The sequence below is a fragment of the Protopterus annectens genome, chromosome 10.part0 (genome assembly GCF_019279795.1).
Source record: "Protopterus annectens isolate FY-2018-M chromosome 10.part0, PAN1.0, whole genome shotgun sequence".
NCBI classification, from domain to species: Eukaryota; Metazoa; Chordata; order Ceratodontiformes; family Protopteridae; genus Protopterus; species Protopterus annectens.
This window is the reverse complement of record NC_056744.1, coordinates 50,217,312-50,236,547: the sequence shown is the minus strand read 5'-3', so window position 1 is coordinate 50,236,547 and position 19,236 is coordinate 50,217,312. Positions and strand designations below refer to the sequence as shown.

The 19,236-nt window shown below is 41.7% G+C and overlaps 1 protein-coding gene across 8 annotated transcripts in view; it reads right to left on the bottom strand.

Moving 5' to 3' along the window:
• SEPTIN9 (septin 9) overlaps positions 1 to 19,236 on the bottom strand; it is a 2,307,078-nt gene that overhangs the window by 118,436 nt on the left and 2,169,406 nt on the right. For all 8 annotated transcript variants that reach the window (XM_044085002.1, XM_044085005.1, XM_044085003.1 and 5 more), the window contains one exon: positions 3,508 to 3,625. In XM_044085002.1, coding sequence (XP_043940937.1) covers positions 3,508 to 3,625 — 118 coding nt within the window. The remainder of the gene's footprint in view (positions 1 to 3,507; positions 3,626 to 19,236) is intronic.

Below are 19,236 nucleotides of genomic sequence, written 5' to 3'. Positions count from 1 at the left end.
AATTTAACACTCCTGTGGTTCTGCCCAATATGAAAACCCATCCATTTAGCACTTTTGAAATACTGATGCCAGTAATTGGGATCCTGAATTTGCCATTGATTTCCCCATGAAAGTGATCACCTCCATTTAGCCCTACGGTTCTATCTATACAATGTGACAGCAGTACTCAGCATCAAGGCCTTACATTACCTGGCCAGGATTCTAGCGACAGCCAACTACAAAGACTGGAACCAAGATATTGTAACAAAGGTAACATGCTGTAAAAATAAGTCACACCTCAGATGGGTATATCTTAAAGCCTGACAGTGATAAATGACGTTTTCTAGTCAACCAAGATTTATCTAAAAAGGCTTAAGGAGTCTTACTTATTTTTTATATGGGCATGTGGGAAGCAAAGAGTTTCTTGTGAGGTGATGTCACTCTGATTAGATAAAGGAAGACTTAGGCATACCCATTTATGACCTAGATACAAGGGCAGCAAGACTATTGATTCTACGTAAACTTAGCAATGAAAATTACTTAGTGATTTGGAAGAAGATTTTTTTTTGAAGGACTTAGGGAGCCAAACAGGCTCTTGACAGAGAATTAATACTGGCTTAAGGAGGGCACCCAAAAGTCTCTGCAGATGTTGAAGCCCGAGTCATTTTAGGCTGTGAACCTATAAAAGTGGGTAGGGTGAAAGAATGGACTCCATATATGCACGGGTTATATTTTTGGAAATATATACTCCAAGACCAGGTATTTATTTCAAGGGAAGAGTTGCAGTCTGTCTATATACATTTCATGATATAGTGTTTTGAAAAAAAATCAGGCTACATGTCCAAAATATAAGGTGCCACATGATCAAAGCTCTGTGTCACTGGCTTGGATTCTGGAAGTAACAAATGAACAGATAACAATTAGGTAGTAAATAGCAGGCATGTATTCAATTCTCAGACTAGAAAATCTGGGTCTGACAAACAAGTTTAGGATCAGTTGGGAAACAGACGTATCTTGCCAGATATCATTGGAAGAGTAGTGTAAAAGCTTACTTTTGGCTAATTAAACCACAAAAGTACAGGTTGTTATGCTCAGAATGTCTGTTCAAATTCATTAATATGCAGACTAGACTTGCAAGGATCTTCTCAAGATTTATTGAAGCAAGGGACATTAATATATACAGTACAGGTCTATTCAACTGTGACTCCCAGGGAGTGGTCTACCTCGCAATGTGTTCAAGATGCAGTTCGTATTATGTTGGGAAAACAGAAAGAGTATTGAAGAGGCGAATTTACGAACATGTATACGAAATACAAAAAGCAAAGGACACTAATGCACTGTTCAAACACACTAGGATCTGTAAGGAGGCCACGTTTTCCTTTTTTGTTTTAGAGCAAGTGAAAAAAGAAAAAAGAGGAGGTCCCTGGGAAGAATGGCTTGAATACAGGGAACTTTATTGGCAAATATTATTAGAAGCCAATAAACAACCAGGTCTAAATGAATGTATTTCTATAGTCCCGGCTCTTAAATTGAGATCAATTAAAGTATGAAACTTATCAAATTACTCCTAAAGAACAGTAGAGGGCACTGTTGTTTGTGTTTCTTTCCTATACACCAACCCAATTCAGTATTTACACTCAACATAACAAACAGTTTTTACATAAACAGCTTCATTAAATTATGGTGGTTTTAGAAATCAAATTAATTACAATATGTTTTAACAAAAAATTTTTTAAAAAGAAGTTTTTTTAAATATTAGAACTATTTTAAATGTGAGTTTTTATACACTTCTCTTGTCATTTTTATAGATAAGGATTTCATTATAATGAGCTCTTTAGGTTGTCACTAGTATCATTGGCTTATACAGGATGCTTTGTTTTTCATTGGTTTTTATACTTTGAATTTCATTATATAATGTTTAATCACTTAATTAGTTTTGTCTGATGAAGTCGAAGCTATAGGCTGACGAAAACGCATGTCATTGGATTTTAAAGCGTTTACTTACTTCGTGATTCAGTTTGGATTTCATTTGTTTCCTGATTAAAGTGTGGTTTGTGTGCGCTGCTTCCAGCTTCTTTTATCTTCTCAAGGGTACCATTACTTGCTGCATATGGGGAGCAGGCTTGTGGGACTGGAGTCATATTTTCTAGGCATGCTTGAAGAGTTGTTTTAAAATGGACCTTCCATCTTTGGTGCAAAAGATCTGTGGTGCCAGTATACTGCTGCCTCTGCAGCTGTGCATTCTTGGGATTACTATACTGGATGGCAAACATATGTGAACTGGAAAAACCTTACTGTGTATTATTACCAGCTAAATAGTCTATATAAAAAAAAGATGGAAGCTACTAGACCCCTCCCCCAATACCCTCTGCTATTTTACTGATGAAAATTTTAATTTGGAAGTCATGGTTCAGTGTAGCTGCAACCCTAGGGTAAAGTATAACTTCCCATCCATGTAGCAGGCTTAGCAGGTTATTAGTGATTGTACTTTTTTCTTTTAAATCTCCACTTTTCCTCCTTTTCCCTTACTACGCTATTACTACATTTCTTCGGTTGTATACCAGACATATGGAAGAATGAGTGATATTACTGCAGTACTGGTTTTGGAAAGGTGGACTTTCATGTGTACATCTGCTGAATTAAAGGTTTATATTCAAAGATGTCCTGGAAGGATACATGGGTAAACATTACAGCAAGACACACATTAAAATTTGACTTAAACTTCAGGCAAAATTTACTTGAGCTCTTACGCAATGTTTCAGTGTCTGTATAAATGCTAACATCTTTTCATTCATTTGCGAGTCTATGCCCTTTTCTCACCATAAAGCTAATGAACTGTACCCAAGCTCAGCACTGCTGAAGGTTTGATTAACCTGATCATGCAATTTCATTGTTCAGTCTGCTACACAAACAATTGTCTTATCCCAGACTGTGTCCTGACACTAGAAATGCATTCCCAAGTCACTTAACACACCATCTACTCCAGAAAGGCGCATTAAAAAATGAAGGGAACTTGTAACGCTAAAGTTCAACAGCCACATCAGCATTTTTTTAACAAGGCCAAAAATAAGAGTTAGAAATCCACATGCTGCAAATGACTTCCACTGCCTGCAGCTCTGCTGCACCAAGACAAACATAACTTATGACTCAAAATATTTCATACCCCTTACTTGGACTTGACATTTATTTTGTTGATTTGGATTAGAATTATTTTTTCCAAATGAATTGGTATTTTGTTACAATGTATTATATATGTTCAATTCTTTACTTAGTGCAGCTTTACAGAAAATGGACAATGTAAACTAAACTGTCTAATGCTAAAAAAGGGCAAGGGAACCAAATGAGAATTAATACAGATCCTGACACAAATCCAAGAGAAACATTAAAGATTCGAGTCACTAGAATTTAAGGCCTTCCCCTCAAGCAAATGGCATTTTTTCATATTAAAAAAAAAAATCCTTCAGCTCCATTCTATAGATTACTGTACTATAACCAGGATTGTCTCAAGCACCAGTGAGCATGACCTACCCTTTGTTTGAAGTATTCTCTTTCGTCAAGGGTTAGTGTGTCTGCTTTTGCAATCACTGGGACAATGTTCACCACTTTGCTCAGTCGCCTCATAAATTCAACATCTAGCGGTCGAAGTCTAAAGAGAATTAGAAGAGACATTAAGAGCAGAAACAACATAAGTCAAAAATATTTTAAGAGCCAAACTGGTCATTCCTCATTAAACAAATTGGGCAGCAGAGTTTTTACATGGAAGAACATGCATTCTGCCTTGTCACATGAATCAGGAGAAACATTTTTCAGTGATTCTGGTTTCACAGAGCAGGGAATGCGGTATGTATAGCTAAAGCCCCAGTTCAAAGATACCCAAAGGTGTTCAAGATAAGATGGATAATACAGACTAAATTTTATACAGTCCTGAGTATACAAGCACAAAATAACAAAGGAAATCAGAATCTTAGTTTGAAATGTTTGACTTGACATTATGTGGCAGTATACCAAGATAAACTGCACATCATTTTCCAGAAAGTGTTGAATGTCTTATGAAGTCCATTATGAGTAGTTCTTGTTTTAATAAATACATTCCACTATGTTGCACTTATCAAATGCAATGCGATAGACTAAATTTGTAAGTTTCTTAGGTGTGGAATGATAAAGTGTAATCAAAAACCAGCTTAAAAAACTTAAACATGCTAATAAATCTCCTCTAAAAAATCCATCACAATATAAAACAACTTTTAAATGACACCATATCTTAATACACCAATGTACTGTTCAGAAAGCCTTGTGTATCTTGAAAGTCTTACTTTGCTACCTTGTCCAGTAAAAAATAACTTCATTGCTACTTAATTATGTTTGATTCTGGCTCCATTTAACCCATAATGAGACATACCAGGATATTATCCACTAACAAACATGCCGTTGCCATATCTGTATTCAAAGATACAGATGGACATTGTGCAAAAAATAAGGACAGGAAATACAAATGAGAGAAACATTACAAACACCATAAGTAGGGTCTTACTTTCATGTTCTCACACTGCAACTGTCTGATGTAGAATCATTTGCAAACTTTAAGGGAAATGTTGTTGACATAAGTAGTGTTTGCTTACCATGGGTGACTATTAAAGTAATGGATCTGATACTGTAAGTCCCAACACCTGGAAAATCAAGCCTTGAATACACAGCAAAATATAGATATATAGGCAGACAGACAGACAGAGACGGACGTGTAAACAGAAAATTCCAGAACTCGGTGTTATGCCATTCATTAATTTTTGTAGATATCTTCAACCCCTTTCATAACATAGAGAGATACATTTGCTAACTGGGTCAAGAGAACTCTTTTTTTCAGCAGAGACCTGAGGAGAAAAGCTCCAGGAAAGGAATTAAAAAAATAAGAAAAACCTAACAATTCAAGTTGTAAGATACTTAACAGTACAAAAACAGAAATATACAATATGATTATATGCAAGGCAAAAGTACGGTATTTTGAGAATGTAGTAACAATATGTTAGAGAACTTTGGTTAGCATTAAGTTATTTACAAGGAATGTAGCAATGCTTAAAATAAAAATAAAAAAAAAAAAATCAGAGTAACATAATGACATAGTACAACAAAAGATGTATTTAACAGCATAGCTGCAGAAAGAGTAACATGTGCAGACAGTTTAGATAGGAAATACCAGGCAGATGGTGTTACTCAAGAGAAGAAGAAAATTAAGGTTATTTCCTGACAAGTACAGATCCATGCATGCTGGAAATGAATTTTTAGTTGCTTTTTGAATTCACCACTTTTGGTAGTGGTGTGAAGGGACAGTGGAAGTTTGTTCCATGACTATGCAATTGAATGACTGTATTTCTCCAAAATTTTTATTTGGCTTAGTCACCTGCAGCAGGTTTTGTTGTGTGCTTCTGAGGTCATGATTGGGTGTGTAGGGTGTAATTATGGATGTAAGGGCAGCTCAGGAGTTGGGGCTATTTAGGATGCCGTGTACAATTTGTAGTTGTGATATTTGAAGCATGTGGGGGAGTTCAGGCCATCTTAAGCTTTTCAGGGATATACTATGACGGGATTTGTAGCTATTACTGGCTGTAAATCTGGCTATCTTGTTATAGGTGGTTTCTAGTTTGGTTAAGAGATTATTTTGGAGATTAATAAGTATGGGAGCAGCATACAGCAGGGATGGTAGAATAAACGTTTGGGCATTAGGTTTGTTAGGTATATATTTGTTGTTGCAGTATAGAAGACCTAGTTTTTGATTGTACTTTTGATACAGTTTAAGATATGTAGGCTGAATTTTAATTGGTCGTCTATGGCAACACCAAGCAATTTGGTGTTTGAGTCGGCAGTGATAATTGTATTATCTAAGGATGAGACGGTGAAGTTTTCTTTAGCTGGATTGAGGTTTTTGGGAAGGAAAGGGAGAAGCTTGGGCTTTGTGAGGTTGAGAAGGAGGTTGTTTTCAATTAGTGATTGTTCTACTAGGTGCAGAAACTGTTGAGTGACAGTGGGGAGAGATTGTATATTCTCAGAGATGTTAACTGTGGAATCATCTGCATACAGTATTAAGGTAGAGTGGGGGCAGGAGACATGGAGGTTATTTGTAAATATATAAAAAAGTAGGGTCCCAGGATAGAGCCCTGGGGAATCCCAGTCCTAACAAGATGGAAAGGGGAGAAGGATGTTTGCAATCTGATAGACCAATATCTTACATACACACACAATTTACTTTGCCAGTAGCAGGGAAGAATTATGAGAGGGACAGTAAGCTTTTACAAACACTTCAGTGACTAACATTAGTACATCATGCTTGTCAACAGAGTTATACAACTTGTCTCAAAGTTTGCTGAATTCACTTTAACTTATGGGGGGGTGCAGAAAAATTCAAACTGTTTGTATGACATGGAAGCAGACCCTGTTGCATACAGATATGTCGATATGCCAAGGAATATCTGTCCACATACAGACACATGTGAAAAGACATCCAGGGTAGATGAGACAGTTATATCATTGTGAAATAAAGAACTCCTAGTGAAGTCCTAGCCAAAGCATTTAAGAGAGGAATGGCTGCCCTGCACATGGTGATGAGTCAGTTCTTTTACATATTTTATTAGTCAGAGCTCTCTCTCACATACATACATACATATATATATATATATATATATATATATATATATATATATATATATATATATATATACACATATACACACACACACATATATATATATACATATATATATACATGCACACACCCCATACACACATATATATATATATATATATATATATATATATATATATACACACACACACACACACACACACACACACACACATATATATATATATATATATATATATATATATATATATATACACACACACACACACACACACACACACACACACACACACACACACACACACACACACACCTACAGCCCTTCATATTAGTATATGTACATACAGTTGCCTTACAGCTGGTCGAATAATAAGTTGGCTGAGCAGAAAAAAGCTGTTAAACCTGATCAAAAAATCAGTTGATCAAATGTATTGGCTTTTTTTCCTGTGACAGATCTCAGGGGCTTAAGGAATTTGTCCTTTACCCATTGCAGTGTGATCTCAGAGATGGTATATATAATCATCAGGGGCTGTGGGGGGGGGGGGGATGCAGCTGGGCAAAAAGAAAAAAAAAAAGCTTTTATTTACTTTTGTACTTTTAACAATTATGTTCGATGAGTTACAACTCAATTGCTATTTTTTTTTACTTACTCTCATACACCCATATGCATGTATGTATACACATATCTGATTTTAGTCTTTTTGACTACCTTCTAGTGAAGAACTGCTGAAAAGGATAATTACAATGCAGGGTATGAACAGCTTCTTATCTTGTTTTACCTCTGGTGGCATGTGATGTGAACCACTAAACATTATACAGACCATTGCATGGAGAACAGCTAACTACTTGCAGACATATCAAGAATGGGAAAAACTGGAAGTAAAGAGCAATCAAGGTATGCAGAGGGTTACAAAAGCCAGAAGGAAAACCTGCACAGGAGAATTACAGACAGGAGAAAACAAGCTGTTTTTAGCAATATGGAATGGAAAAGGATGCAAAGTTGCTTGTGCAAACTGGAAGAGGTGATGATGCAAGGTCCTCTCTAAGAATACATGCATGGGGTCCACAGAAAACGCAGTAAAGCAGAAGCAAAGTGCTCTCCAATATCTACAAGTGAAGAAGATGGAGAAATTGATGTGCCAGTTAGGTGCCCTTGAGGACAAAGGAGTAGGAGAAATCATGGTCTCCCAGGAGCTTGAAGGTTTACACAATGCAAGATATCCTTGGTAGTGTGGCACTGAAGTACAGTTGGGTACACTTACCATAAATGTAAATGTTCGAGTGTATTCCCTGTTGTAGTCATCACACTTGGGTTATCTACCTGCAGGTAGCCCTCAGTCGGCCCGAATACCAGAGTCTTGGGATTTCTGCATCGGATGCTGTCACCTCATCCATGACGTCAGGGGTATAAAACATGCAGTCAACATCATTACATTAGTTTTTCTTGCCCCAGATGTCAGAAGCCCCCAAAATAGGAAGCAATCAAATGGTGTGGAACACCTCCAGTAAAAAGTAAATACCATTTCCATAAGATACGGCCAAAAAAGAGGATAGGTAGAAAGTACAGAAAGACAGGGGGCTAGAGGGAAGGTAAAGTACAGTTGTGTTCACTTACCATAAATGTAGATGTTAGAGTGCATTCACTGTTGCAGTCATTACATTTGGGTTATCTGCTTGCAGTGACCCTCAGTCAGCCTAATTAACAAAGTCTTGGGTCCTGCGTTGGTTGCTGTCCCTTCCTCCATGATGTCAGGTCGTATGGGGTATAAAACATGCAGCCTAATGGGAAGCAATTAAAACTATAAATACAAGGATATACCTCCAACAAAAAGCAAATACACTAAAAAGCTTTTTGAGCATAGTAAGGGAGAGTAGAGGTATAGCCAAGAGAAGAAAGGGGGCTGGAGGGAGGGTAACCAGGACTGCAACAGTGAAAACACTTGAACATCTACATTTATGGTAAGTGTACACACCTGTACTATGTTCTTCATGTTTCACTGTTGCAGTCATTACATTTGGGTAGATTCCCAAAGCTAAGGTTGGGTGGAGGAATTTAAATAGAATTAGGACCAGCTATAAGGCCCTGCAGGACTGCAGTGGCAAAGCCAGGTCTGGATTTAGAGAAAATTTGAAAAATAATAATGCTTGGTGAAAGTATGTACAGAACTCCAAGTAGCAGCTTCTAGGATGTCCCTTGTAGGGTTGCCCCTGAGAAAGGCTGTAGAGGTAGATGCAGCCCTGGTTGAATGGGGTCTGATGCCATGTGGGATAGGTTTTCCATGGTGCTTATAAGAGAAATTAATGCATGGGCCTATCCATTTTGAAACAGTTTGCTTTGAAATAAGCTTTCCCCTCTGTCTCTGCAGCAAATGCCACCAGCAGTTGTTTAGATTTCTTTTGAGGTTTAGTCCTGTCCAAGTAGAATCTAAAGTTGTCTGTGCACATCTAAAGAGTGCAGTATCCATTCCCCTTTCTTCTGTGGGTTAGGAAAGAAGGCAGGCAAATTAATGGACTGATTAAGAGCCACACTGGATACCACCTTGGGCATGAAGGACGGATTGGTTCTGAGGGACACCCTGTCTGCATGAAAGATGATGAAAGGCTCCATTGCCATAAGGGCCTGTAATTTAGATACCCTTCTTGCAGAAGTGATTGCTAAAAGGAAAGCCATTTTCCAGGAAAGGAATTTTAAATCTGCAGTAGCGGCTGGCTCAAAAGGAGGAAGAGTGAGTTTCTCCAAGACAACGTTAAGGTCCCAGGCTGGAGTTGGAGCTCTCCTTGGTGGCCTTAAGTTGTTGGCCCCTCTGAGGAACTGCTTGAGCAGCAAGTGAGAGAAGAGGAAAGGCTCTGTGCTGTAATGAGCTGAAATGGCTGAGGCATGAATTTTGATGGAGGAAAAGGACAAGCCCTTATGAAGCATCTCAGTCAAGTATCTTAGAATCTGAGGTAAATTGGGCACTGCTGTGCTCATCCCTTGAGATTGTTTCCAGGCACAAAATCTTTTCCATTTTGCAGCATAAGATTTTCTAGTACTAGGCCTCCTTGCCTCTAAAATGATATCCATCACGGATTTACTGAGGGATGGGAAAGGAGGGATTAGTTAATTAGCCAGGCTGCTAGGTTCAGGGTTTGCAGCTGAGGGTGCAGAATCTGGTTCTACTGCTGAGCCAACAGGGAAGGGGTCAGAGGCAGGTGCCATGGGGCCAAGCATGACACACTGTGCAAGGGGGAGGTACCAGTGGTGGTGTGTCCAGTCTGATGCAATTAAAATCGTCACTGGCTTGTCCTGTTTGATCTTTAGTAGTACCTTGGAGAGCAGAGGGAGAGGAGGAAAGGCATACACTGATTTTTCCTGCTGAAGGATAGAACATCCACTTTCCAAGCTAGCTTGTGGGGAATCCTTGTGCATAATTTGTCCAATTGATGGTTCTGGGGGAAGCAAATAGGTCTATATCTTGGCTCACCCATTTGTTTGTCAACATGTTGAAAATCCTTGGTTCCTGTTACCACTCGTGTGGGTCCATGAGGTTTCTGCTTAGTCCGTCTGCAGTGTATTTAGTTTTCCTGGCAGGAATTGAGATTGTAGATTCACTTGGTAGCTCAAGGCTGTGTTCCACAATGCCATGGCTAGTCTGCAGAGGGGGGTAAGAATGTGTACCTCCCTGCCTGTTTATGTACCACATGACAGTGGTGGTGTCCCGTCTTTACCATTAGTTGTCCTGGAAGAATGTGGTCCTCAAAGGCTGTCAGAGCATTCTGTACAGCTAACATTTCCTTTTGATTTATGTGCATGTGCATTTGACTTGGGTCCCATTTGCCCTGAATGCACTTCCCTGCCAGGTAAGCCCCCCCCCCCCCATGCATAGTCTGATGAGTCTGTTGTTAAGGCTTGGGTGGCAGGGAGTAGTGTGAATGGTAGTCCCTTGTTTTGGTGGCAGGCCTCTGTGTCTTGGTTTGGCTTGAGAAGACCTGGCAGGGGATGAAAAGGACCAATTCTTAGAGGGCCAGTGCCTACTAAATCTAGGAGGCTGAACTTGTAAGAAATCTTTAACAGTTTGCATAGATTTAGCGTTACCTTCCATCTTTTTAAGAACTTCCTCAGCTTTGTTGCCAAACAGGTGGTCCTGATTTAAGGGAGCATCCAGCAGTTTAGCTTTAACGATCAAGCAAAGATTGCTCCTTAAGCCAAATATGCCTTCTGAGCACAGACCAAGTAACAGCAGCCCTGCAAGAGGCCTCTAATGAATCAAATCCACATTGCAAAGTATGTTTCCAACCTGTTCAGTAGAGTGCATTAAATCCTGTAATTCTTTATTTTCAGCACAGTCAGGAATCAACATCATTTTCTGTTTAAGCAAGCCAATAACATCTTGTTGATACTATAACATATGAAATTGGCAGTTTAAAGCCTTAATGGCCAAGGTTGCAGAAGTGTAAACCTTCTTACCCCATTTATCCAGCACCCTGCAGTCTCGATCAGATGAGGAAGGATTTTTAGCAGTAGAAGCCTTAATGCCCTTGGGTCCCTGTGAAATAGTCTCTGGATCCGCAATAGAATTTTTAAAAAGCAACTTGTGTGAATCAGTAACCCTGTAATATCTGTCAGGTTTTCTGGGAGCAGGAGGCAAAGAATCAGGGGCCAAACTAGATTCCAAAAAGGCATCATCAACAATGTCTAGTACAGGAGGTATAGCTATAGGCCTATGCTGAGCCAGGAGTAAGAAAGTACAGTTTTGTACCTACCATAAATGTAGATGTCCGATAGGTATGCATCTGCAGTCATAACATATGGGTTGTCCTGCCTCAGGCAGCCCTTCGGTCGGCCGGATTCCAAAGTCTGGGTCTGGCCTCGGCTGATGTCGCATTTTCTCTGACGTCAGAGCTTCCGTATAAAGGCATCAGCCAACGCCATTTTCCTCTGTGTTTCTTGCCCCAGATGCCAGGTGCCCTCTAGGAAGGCTAAATTTGGATACATGTTGAAAATTCCAAACAGTAGCAAGCAAAATAAATATATACATATACATACAAACAAATACACCATAATAGATTCCCCCAGCTAGCTAAAAAGGGGGGGGGGTAAGCACCCTAGGAATACCACAGAGGGGAAGGAGGGTGGGTAATCCTGACTGCAGATGCATACCTATTGGACATCTACATTTATGGTAGGTACAAAACTGTACTATGTCCTTCAAGGATGCATCTGCAGTCATAACATATGGGTAGAATACCATAGCCAAACTGGGGGAGGAGGTACTAAGATAATGATGGTGTAGTTAAGATCCCCTGTAAAACTGCAGTTGCAAAACAAAACCTGCTCGGGATCTGGAGTATAAAGGTAGATTGTAATGCTTGGCAAATGTATGCACGGAGCTCCAAGTAGCAGCTTCTAAAATGTCCTTGGTAGCCACTCCTCATAGGAAAGCTGTAGTGGTGGCTGTGGCTCTTGTGGAGTGAGGCCTGATATTTTCTGGAGTTGTCTTTCCATGAAAAGAGTAGCAGAATCGAATGTAATTTCCTATCCATTTTGAAATTGTCTGTTTGGAAATTGCTTTTCCTTGCACTCCAATTGCATATGCTACCAGAAGTTGGTCAGTTTTTCTGCTGGTTTTAGTTCTGTCCAGATAGTAGCGTAGTTGTCTATGTACATCCAAGGTGTCCAACAGTTTTTTCCCCCCTGTTCTGTGGGTTAGGGAAGAATGTAGGCAAATGAATAGCTTGGTTCAAGGATACCCTGGATAGCACCTTTGGCATGAATGTAGGGTTGGTTCTCAGAGACACTCTATCCTGGTGAAAAATAAGGAAAGGCTGCACTGCCATTAATGCCTGTAACTCGGATACTCTTCTTGCTGAAGTGATTGCTAGAAGGAAAGCAGTTTTCCAAGATAAGAACTGTAAGTTTGCTGATGCTGCTGGTTCAAAAGGGGGTAGTGTTAATTTTTCCAGCACAAAATTGAGGTCCCATGCAGGCAGAGGGTGTTTCCTTGGAGGTTTTACATTTTTGATCCCTCTTAAAAATTGTCTGAGGAGAGGGTGAGAAAAAATAGCAGGATCCATGTTGTACTCTGCTGAAATTGCTGAAGCATGAATCTTAATGGAAGAATAGGACAGGCCATTGTGGAACAGTTCTGCTAAGTATTCTAGGATGTGTGCTAGGTTTGCCAGTGTGACATTTGTACCCTTTGATGCACTCCAAATGAGGAATCTCTTCCATTTAGCTGAGTATGTTTTTCTTGTGGAGGGTCTGCGAGCCTCCAGGATAATGTCCTTGACCCTCTGAGATAAAACAGTTTGGTTTTGTTTTAAGCAATTTTCCAGGCAGTTAGCTGCAGCGTTTTCAAGTTTGGATGCAGGGTCTTGTAGTTGTTCTGCGTTAGAAGTAAAGACCATAGGGGTAGAGGCCATGAGTTCGTCCGAGACATGCTTCTCAGTAGCGGATACCAATGCTGCCTTGGCCAGTCTGGAGCTATCAGAATCACCTTTGGCTGTTCCTCCCTGATCTTCAGTAGAACTTTGTACATCAATGGGAGAGGTGGAAAGGTATAAACTGTTAGGGCCTTCCAGCTGAAAGAGAGGGAGTCCACCCTCCAGGCTTGTGGGTGGTATTCTCGAGCAAAATTTGTTCAGTTGGTGGTTGAGTGGGTAGGTGAACAGGTCTATCTCTGGCATTCCCCATTTCTTTGTTATAATTTTGAAGATGTCTGGATGCAGCATCCATTTGTGAGCATCCGTGGTCGTTCTGCTTAAGCTGTCTGCTAGTGAATTTTCTTTTCCTGGTACGAATTTTGCCTGCAGTTGGATGTTGAGATTCAGGCCTTGGTTCCACAGGTCCATTGCCGGATAGAGGGTAGGAATGCATGCCTCCCTGTTTGTTGATGTACCACATGACTGTGGTATTGTCTGTCCTTATGAGCAGATGCCCTTGCTGGAGGAATGATTTGAATGCCTCGATTGCATGCTTCACTGCCAGCATCTCCTTTAGATGTATCTGTAGATTCAGCTGGTCCTGAGACCATAAGCCTTGGATACACTTGTCTTCCATGTGTGCTCCCCAGCCTAAGTCTGAGGCGTCCGTGGTGATGGTCTGCCTTGGTTGTGGTTTCTTGAAAGGCAACCCTCTGTTGGTCTGGCAGGCCTGAGCCCACCACAGGAACTCTTTTTTCAGGCATGGAATGATTGGTATCATGGTTTCTAGACTGTGTCTGTGTTGAGACCATACATTCCTTAGGTACCATTGTAATTTCCTCATATGCAACCTGGCATGCGGGATCAGGATTATGCAGGATGCCATGTAACCCAGGGCCTGCAGGACTTTCCTTGCAGTAAGCTGAGTTTGTCTTGTCAAAGCCATGAAGTATACTGGGAGATGTTTTTGTTTTTCTTCTGTGAGAAAAGCCATCTGAGTTGTTGTGTCCAGATCTGCACCCAAAAATGTTATCCTTTGGGATGGCACTAGTCTTGACTTCTGGATGTTGACTGTGTATCCCAGGGCCTGTAAGAGTTGTATGACATAGGTCAAATCCTTTATTAGTTTTGTTTTGTTGTCCGCTTGTATTAGGCAGTCATCCAGGTATGGGTAGATTTGAATTCCCTGAAGCCTGCAATGTGCAATTACTGATGCCAGGCATTTCGTGAATACTCTGGGCGCAGTAGATAAGCCAAAGGGCAATGCTGAGAATTGATAATGCTCTGATCCTGCAAGAAATCTGAGGTGTCTTCTGCAATCTGGTCGTATAGGGACATGCAGGTATGCCTCCTTGAGATCCAGAGTCACCAGCCAAGACTCCTTGCCCAACATGGGAAGAAGTTGCTGTAGGGTCAGCATCTTGAATTTTGGCACAATGAGATATGTGTTTAGAGCGGACAAGTCTAGAATAGGCCTCCATTGAGTTTCTTTTCTTGGTACAAGGAATAGTCTGGAGTAAAATCCTTGGCCTTGTTCCATAGATGGTACCCTTTCTATTGCTTTCATCTGAAGTAAATTGTTGATTTGTCTTAGAGCCTCTGGCTTCGGGTTTGGTGGAAGGTTTGGCATTCCGCTCTTTTTTGGTAAAGTGTGGAAGTGAAACCTGTATCCTTTGTCTATTGTTTGCAATGTCCATTTGTCTTTTGTAATGAAATGCCAGTTTTTTGAAAATAAAACCAACTTTCCACCCAAGGGTGCTTCCAGTTGTTCCCTGGTAGGCGGAATCAGAGCCAAGTCATTGTGTCTGTCCTGTGGAAGTGATTGTAGTTGCAGCTGTGGCGGTACTCCTCTGGTTGGCAGGTTGCCACTGACAACCCCTGTAGGCAACTTTTGATTGACCTCTGCCTCTTGGGCATCTATTCCTGCCCCTCTGTGCTCTGGAGGTGACAGGAAAGGACCAATTCTTTGAAGGCCAGTTTCTGCTGAACCTCGGAGGTTGGACCTGCAGAAAATCCTTGACTGTTTGCACAGATTTAGCTTTTTCTTCCACTTTCTTTAGAATCTCCTGTGCAGGGGAGCCAAATAAACTTTGTTTCTCCATTGGAGCATCTAGGAGTTTAGACTTGATGTGGTCTGGCAAGGCTTGCTCTTTTAGCCAGGCATGCCTTCGAATCACTGCTCCAGTCATAGCTGATTTAAATGAAGCCTCCAGTGCATCATAGCCACATTTTAAGAAATGATTACTGACCTGCTGAGAGTTGTGTACCAAATCCTGAAGGGACTTACGGTCTAAAGGTTCAGGAGAGGAAAGCTTTTTATTCAGCTGATCTAACAAGTATTCCTGGTACTGTATCATGTGGAATTGACAGTTTAAAGCCCTGGCAGAAAGAGTAGCAGATGTATAAATCTTTTTTCCCCATCTCTCTAATGCTCTTGACTCTCTTTCAGAGGGTAGGGTTTTTTTGGCAGTGGCAGCTGCAACACCTTTTGGGCCCTGTGAAATAGTTTCTGGGTCTGCAGCATGGGCTTTATACAAGTGGAAGTGAGAATCCGGGACCCTGTAGTATCTGTCAGGTTTGGCAGGGGCCGGGGGAAGAGAATCAGGGGCAGAACTCACATCATTGTATGCATCATCAACAACAGAAAGCACAGGTGGTATGGCTAAAGGCCTATGCTGTGGCAAGTGTAAAAAGGTCCTTAGTCTTTTCCTAGAATCAGAAAAATCCTGACCCTGCCATTGAAAGTGTTCCCTCATTGAGTGCAAAGTCTCCCCAAAGGAAAATTCTTCTGGGGGGGGAGGCAGAAGGAATAGTCTTCTGCATCCGAATCCTCATAAGGTGAGTATGGTCCTTCCTGATGGTCTGTTAAATCAGATTCATCCGAGGAATAGTCAGAGGAGAGAGGTTCAGGGGGTTCAGTCCTAGGCCTTTTGTCAGGAGGAGGTTGTGAGGCCCTGTCTGGGTGAGGTTGGGAACCCCTAATCAGAGATATAAGGTCCTCAGCAAGGCTGAGAATCTGAGAACTTGAGGAAGGCCTCTGAGAGGTAGATTTTGCTGGTAAAGCTTTTGAAATTTTAGCTGCTTTAGCCCTGGAGAAGGCCTTAATAGACATAGAAGCAGGGGGCCTAGCTGCCCCACGTGCAGGTGTAGAAATGTCCAACGGAATGGTGTCGGACAGTTCTTGTGCGCTGGCTTCTTTGGTAGGAATTTCTGTAGCCGACTCAGCCGGGGCCTCTCTGGCCTCAGTTGTCGGAGGTATGTTTTCGGCAGAAGGAAGAACCGAAGACTCGGTTTCAGCCGAAACCGAGACACTCGCGGCAGGCCTAACTGTGGTTTCAGCCGAAACGGCGGGCCGCAAGTGTCGGTCCTTTTCCTTGCGTTTTTTGGCTAAATGTGTAGTCGGAGTCTCCGATGGCATTTTATATGCAAAAGCGGATCCAAAAAACTCTTCTGCAAACTCCGACCGACGTCTAAGTGTCCGTCGGTTGAAGGAGGCACAGGCTAAACAAGCTGATACGTCGTGGTCTGGGCCTAAGCAAGGAAGACAGTAAGAGTGGAAATCCTTATGAGGTATTTGTTTCCCACAAGTTAAACAATTATTTACTTTGTCTGACATCGGCTGAGGCAAGAAAGAGTCCCCAATGGGGTACTTAGCTTTTTAGAAGTCTTTGGTAGCTGAAATATCTGGATCTGACCGACCGGCACTTGCGAACAGCTTCTGCTTCGGGCACCGCGCGGCAAGAAAGACTGAGGAAAATGGCGTTGGCTGATGCCTTTATACCCCAGAAGCTCTGACGTCGGGGAAAATGCGACATCAGCCGAGGCCAGACCCAGACTTTGGAATCCGGCCGACCGAAGGGCTGCCTGAGGCAGGACAACCCATATGTTATGACTGCAGATGCATCCTTGAAGGACATCTCCCTAAGCCTCTTTACTGAATCAGAAAAATCCTGGCTTTCCCAGTAGAAATGCTCCCTTAGAGTATGTAAGGTTTCACCAAAAGAAAAATCCTCTGGAGGGGAAGCAGAGGGAATAGAGTCCTCTGCATCAGAATCCTCATAAGTAGCGAAGGGTAAATCGAGATCATCAGAAAAATCAGAATCCTGGTCAGAAGATTCATAAACAACTTCAGTCCTAGGTCCCTTAGAAGGGGGAGGTTGGCTTCCCCTGATTAGAGTTATAAGATCTTCAGCCATTCTTATCATTTGTTTTTTAAGCATAGACACCTGAGCAGGCGGCCTGTGCGTCGTTTTCTTAGGCATGGTTCGAGATTTTGGCCTAAATAAAGAAGGAGGTGTCAGTTTAATATGCAAGTCCATAGGCCTGAATACACCCTCAGAAGCTGGTGCCTGCACAGCGGCTCTGGACCCATCCAAGGTAGAGACATCTGTAGGTTCCACAGTTGAAGCATCTTGCGGCATACCGGACTCCGAATGGGTCTCAGTAGAGGGTATCAGGGGCTGCAAAAACGCATCACTTAGTACCGGCGAACAGGTGACTGGCTTAGGAGAAGCATCAACAGCTTTGGACCTAGGCGGCCTGTCTGTCTATCTTTGCGCTTTTTTCAGAATCCCGGTAGTCGGATGGCTAACCGACTATATTTCTGGATAATCAAACTGAGAACCGAAATATTTAGAGGCGAAAATATACAGACGTTGGATAGTGCGCTGATTAAATAAAGCACAAAACCAACAGCAAGGTACGTCATGGTCAGGGCCTAGGCAAGGAATACAGTACGAATGAAAATCTTTAGGAGGTATTTGCTTTCCTCAAGTAATGCAATTATTAACTTTTACTGACATCGGTAAGGAGAAAGAAAAAGTTTCCCCAACAGGGTACTTAGCTTTAGTTGAAGTCTTCGGTTCTGAAATTCGAAAATGAAAACTTCAGGTGTCGGCCGAACGGCACTTGCGAACTGCTTCTGCTTTGGGCACCACACGGCAAGAAAGACTGATGTAATGGCGTTGGTAGCATTTTTTTATACCCCTGATGACCTGGCATACTAAGAGTAGACCGGCTAAACAAGAAAGGAGGCGGTGTAGCTATAATATTTAAACAGCATCTAAACATCCAGATCTTAAAATCATCAGGTCCACAAATTTGCAATGAAGAAATAATATATACCAACCTCAAAATAAACCAAAAAAAAACCATCAACATAATTGGATGCTACCTCCCACCTGGTCAAAACATCCCTCCACTAGAAAACCTCCTCAGCTGGTCTACCCACTATCTCCCCCAAGAAAAGTACAGTTTTGTACCTACCATAAATGTAGATGTCCGATAGATATGCAACTGCAGTCATAACATATGGGTTGTCCTGCCTCAGGCAGCCCTCGGTCGGCCGGATTCCAAAGTCTGGATCCGACGTCGGCTGATGTCGCATTTCTCTCCGACGTCAGAGAGGCTGGAGTATATAAGCATCAGCCAACGCCATTTTCTTCAGTGTTTCTTGCCACAGATGCCAGGTGCCCTCCAAGGAAGGCTGTAATCAAATTGGAAGACAAAAACAGGTTTCCAGACAAATAAGTAAGCAATAAACAGATGCACCATAACAGATATCCCCAGCTAAGAGAAACAGGGATAGGAGTGGACCCAAGGTATAGAGGGGTATGGAGGGAGGGAAAATCCGACTGCAGTTGCATATCTATCGGACATCTACATTTATGGTAGGTACAAAACTGTACTATGTCCTTCAAGAATGCAACTGCAGTCATAACATATGGGTAGAATACCATAGCTTATCTGGGGGAGGAGGAATGCTCTAGGAAAGAGATGGTGTGGCAAACAGACCCTGCAGGACTGCCGAAGCAAAGCCTGCTCTGGATCTGGAGTATAAAGGGAGATTGTAGTGTTTGTAGAATGTATGCACGGAGCTCCATGTAGCAGCTTCTAGAATGTCTTTTGTTGGCACCCCTCTTAAGAATGCTGTAGAGGTGGCTGTAGCTCTGGTGGAGTGTGGTCTGACATTGGCTGGAACATTCTTCCCATGGAAGGAATAACACAATTTGATGCAATGTCCAATCCATTTTGAAATAGTCTGTTTGGAAATTGCTTTTCCTTGTACTCCAGGGGCGTAAGCTACAAAAAGCTGGTCAGACTTCCTACTGGGCTTCATCCTGTCCAGGTAGTAGCAAAGTTGTCTGTGAATGTCCAAGGTATGCAACAGTCTTTCCCCTTTGTTCTCAGGATTGGGGAAGAAAGCAGGCAGGTGAATAGCT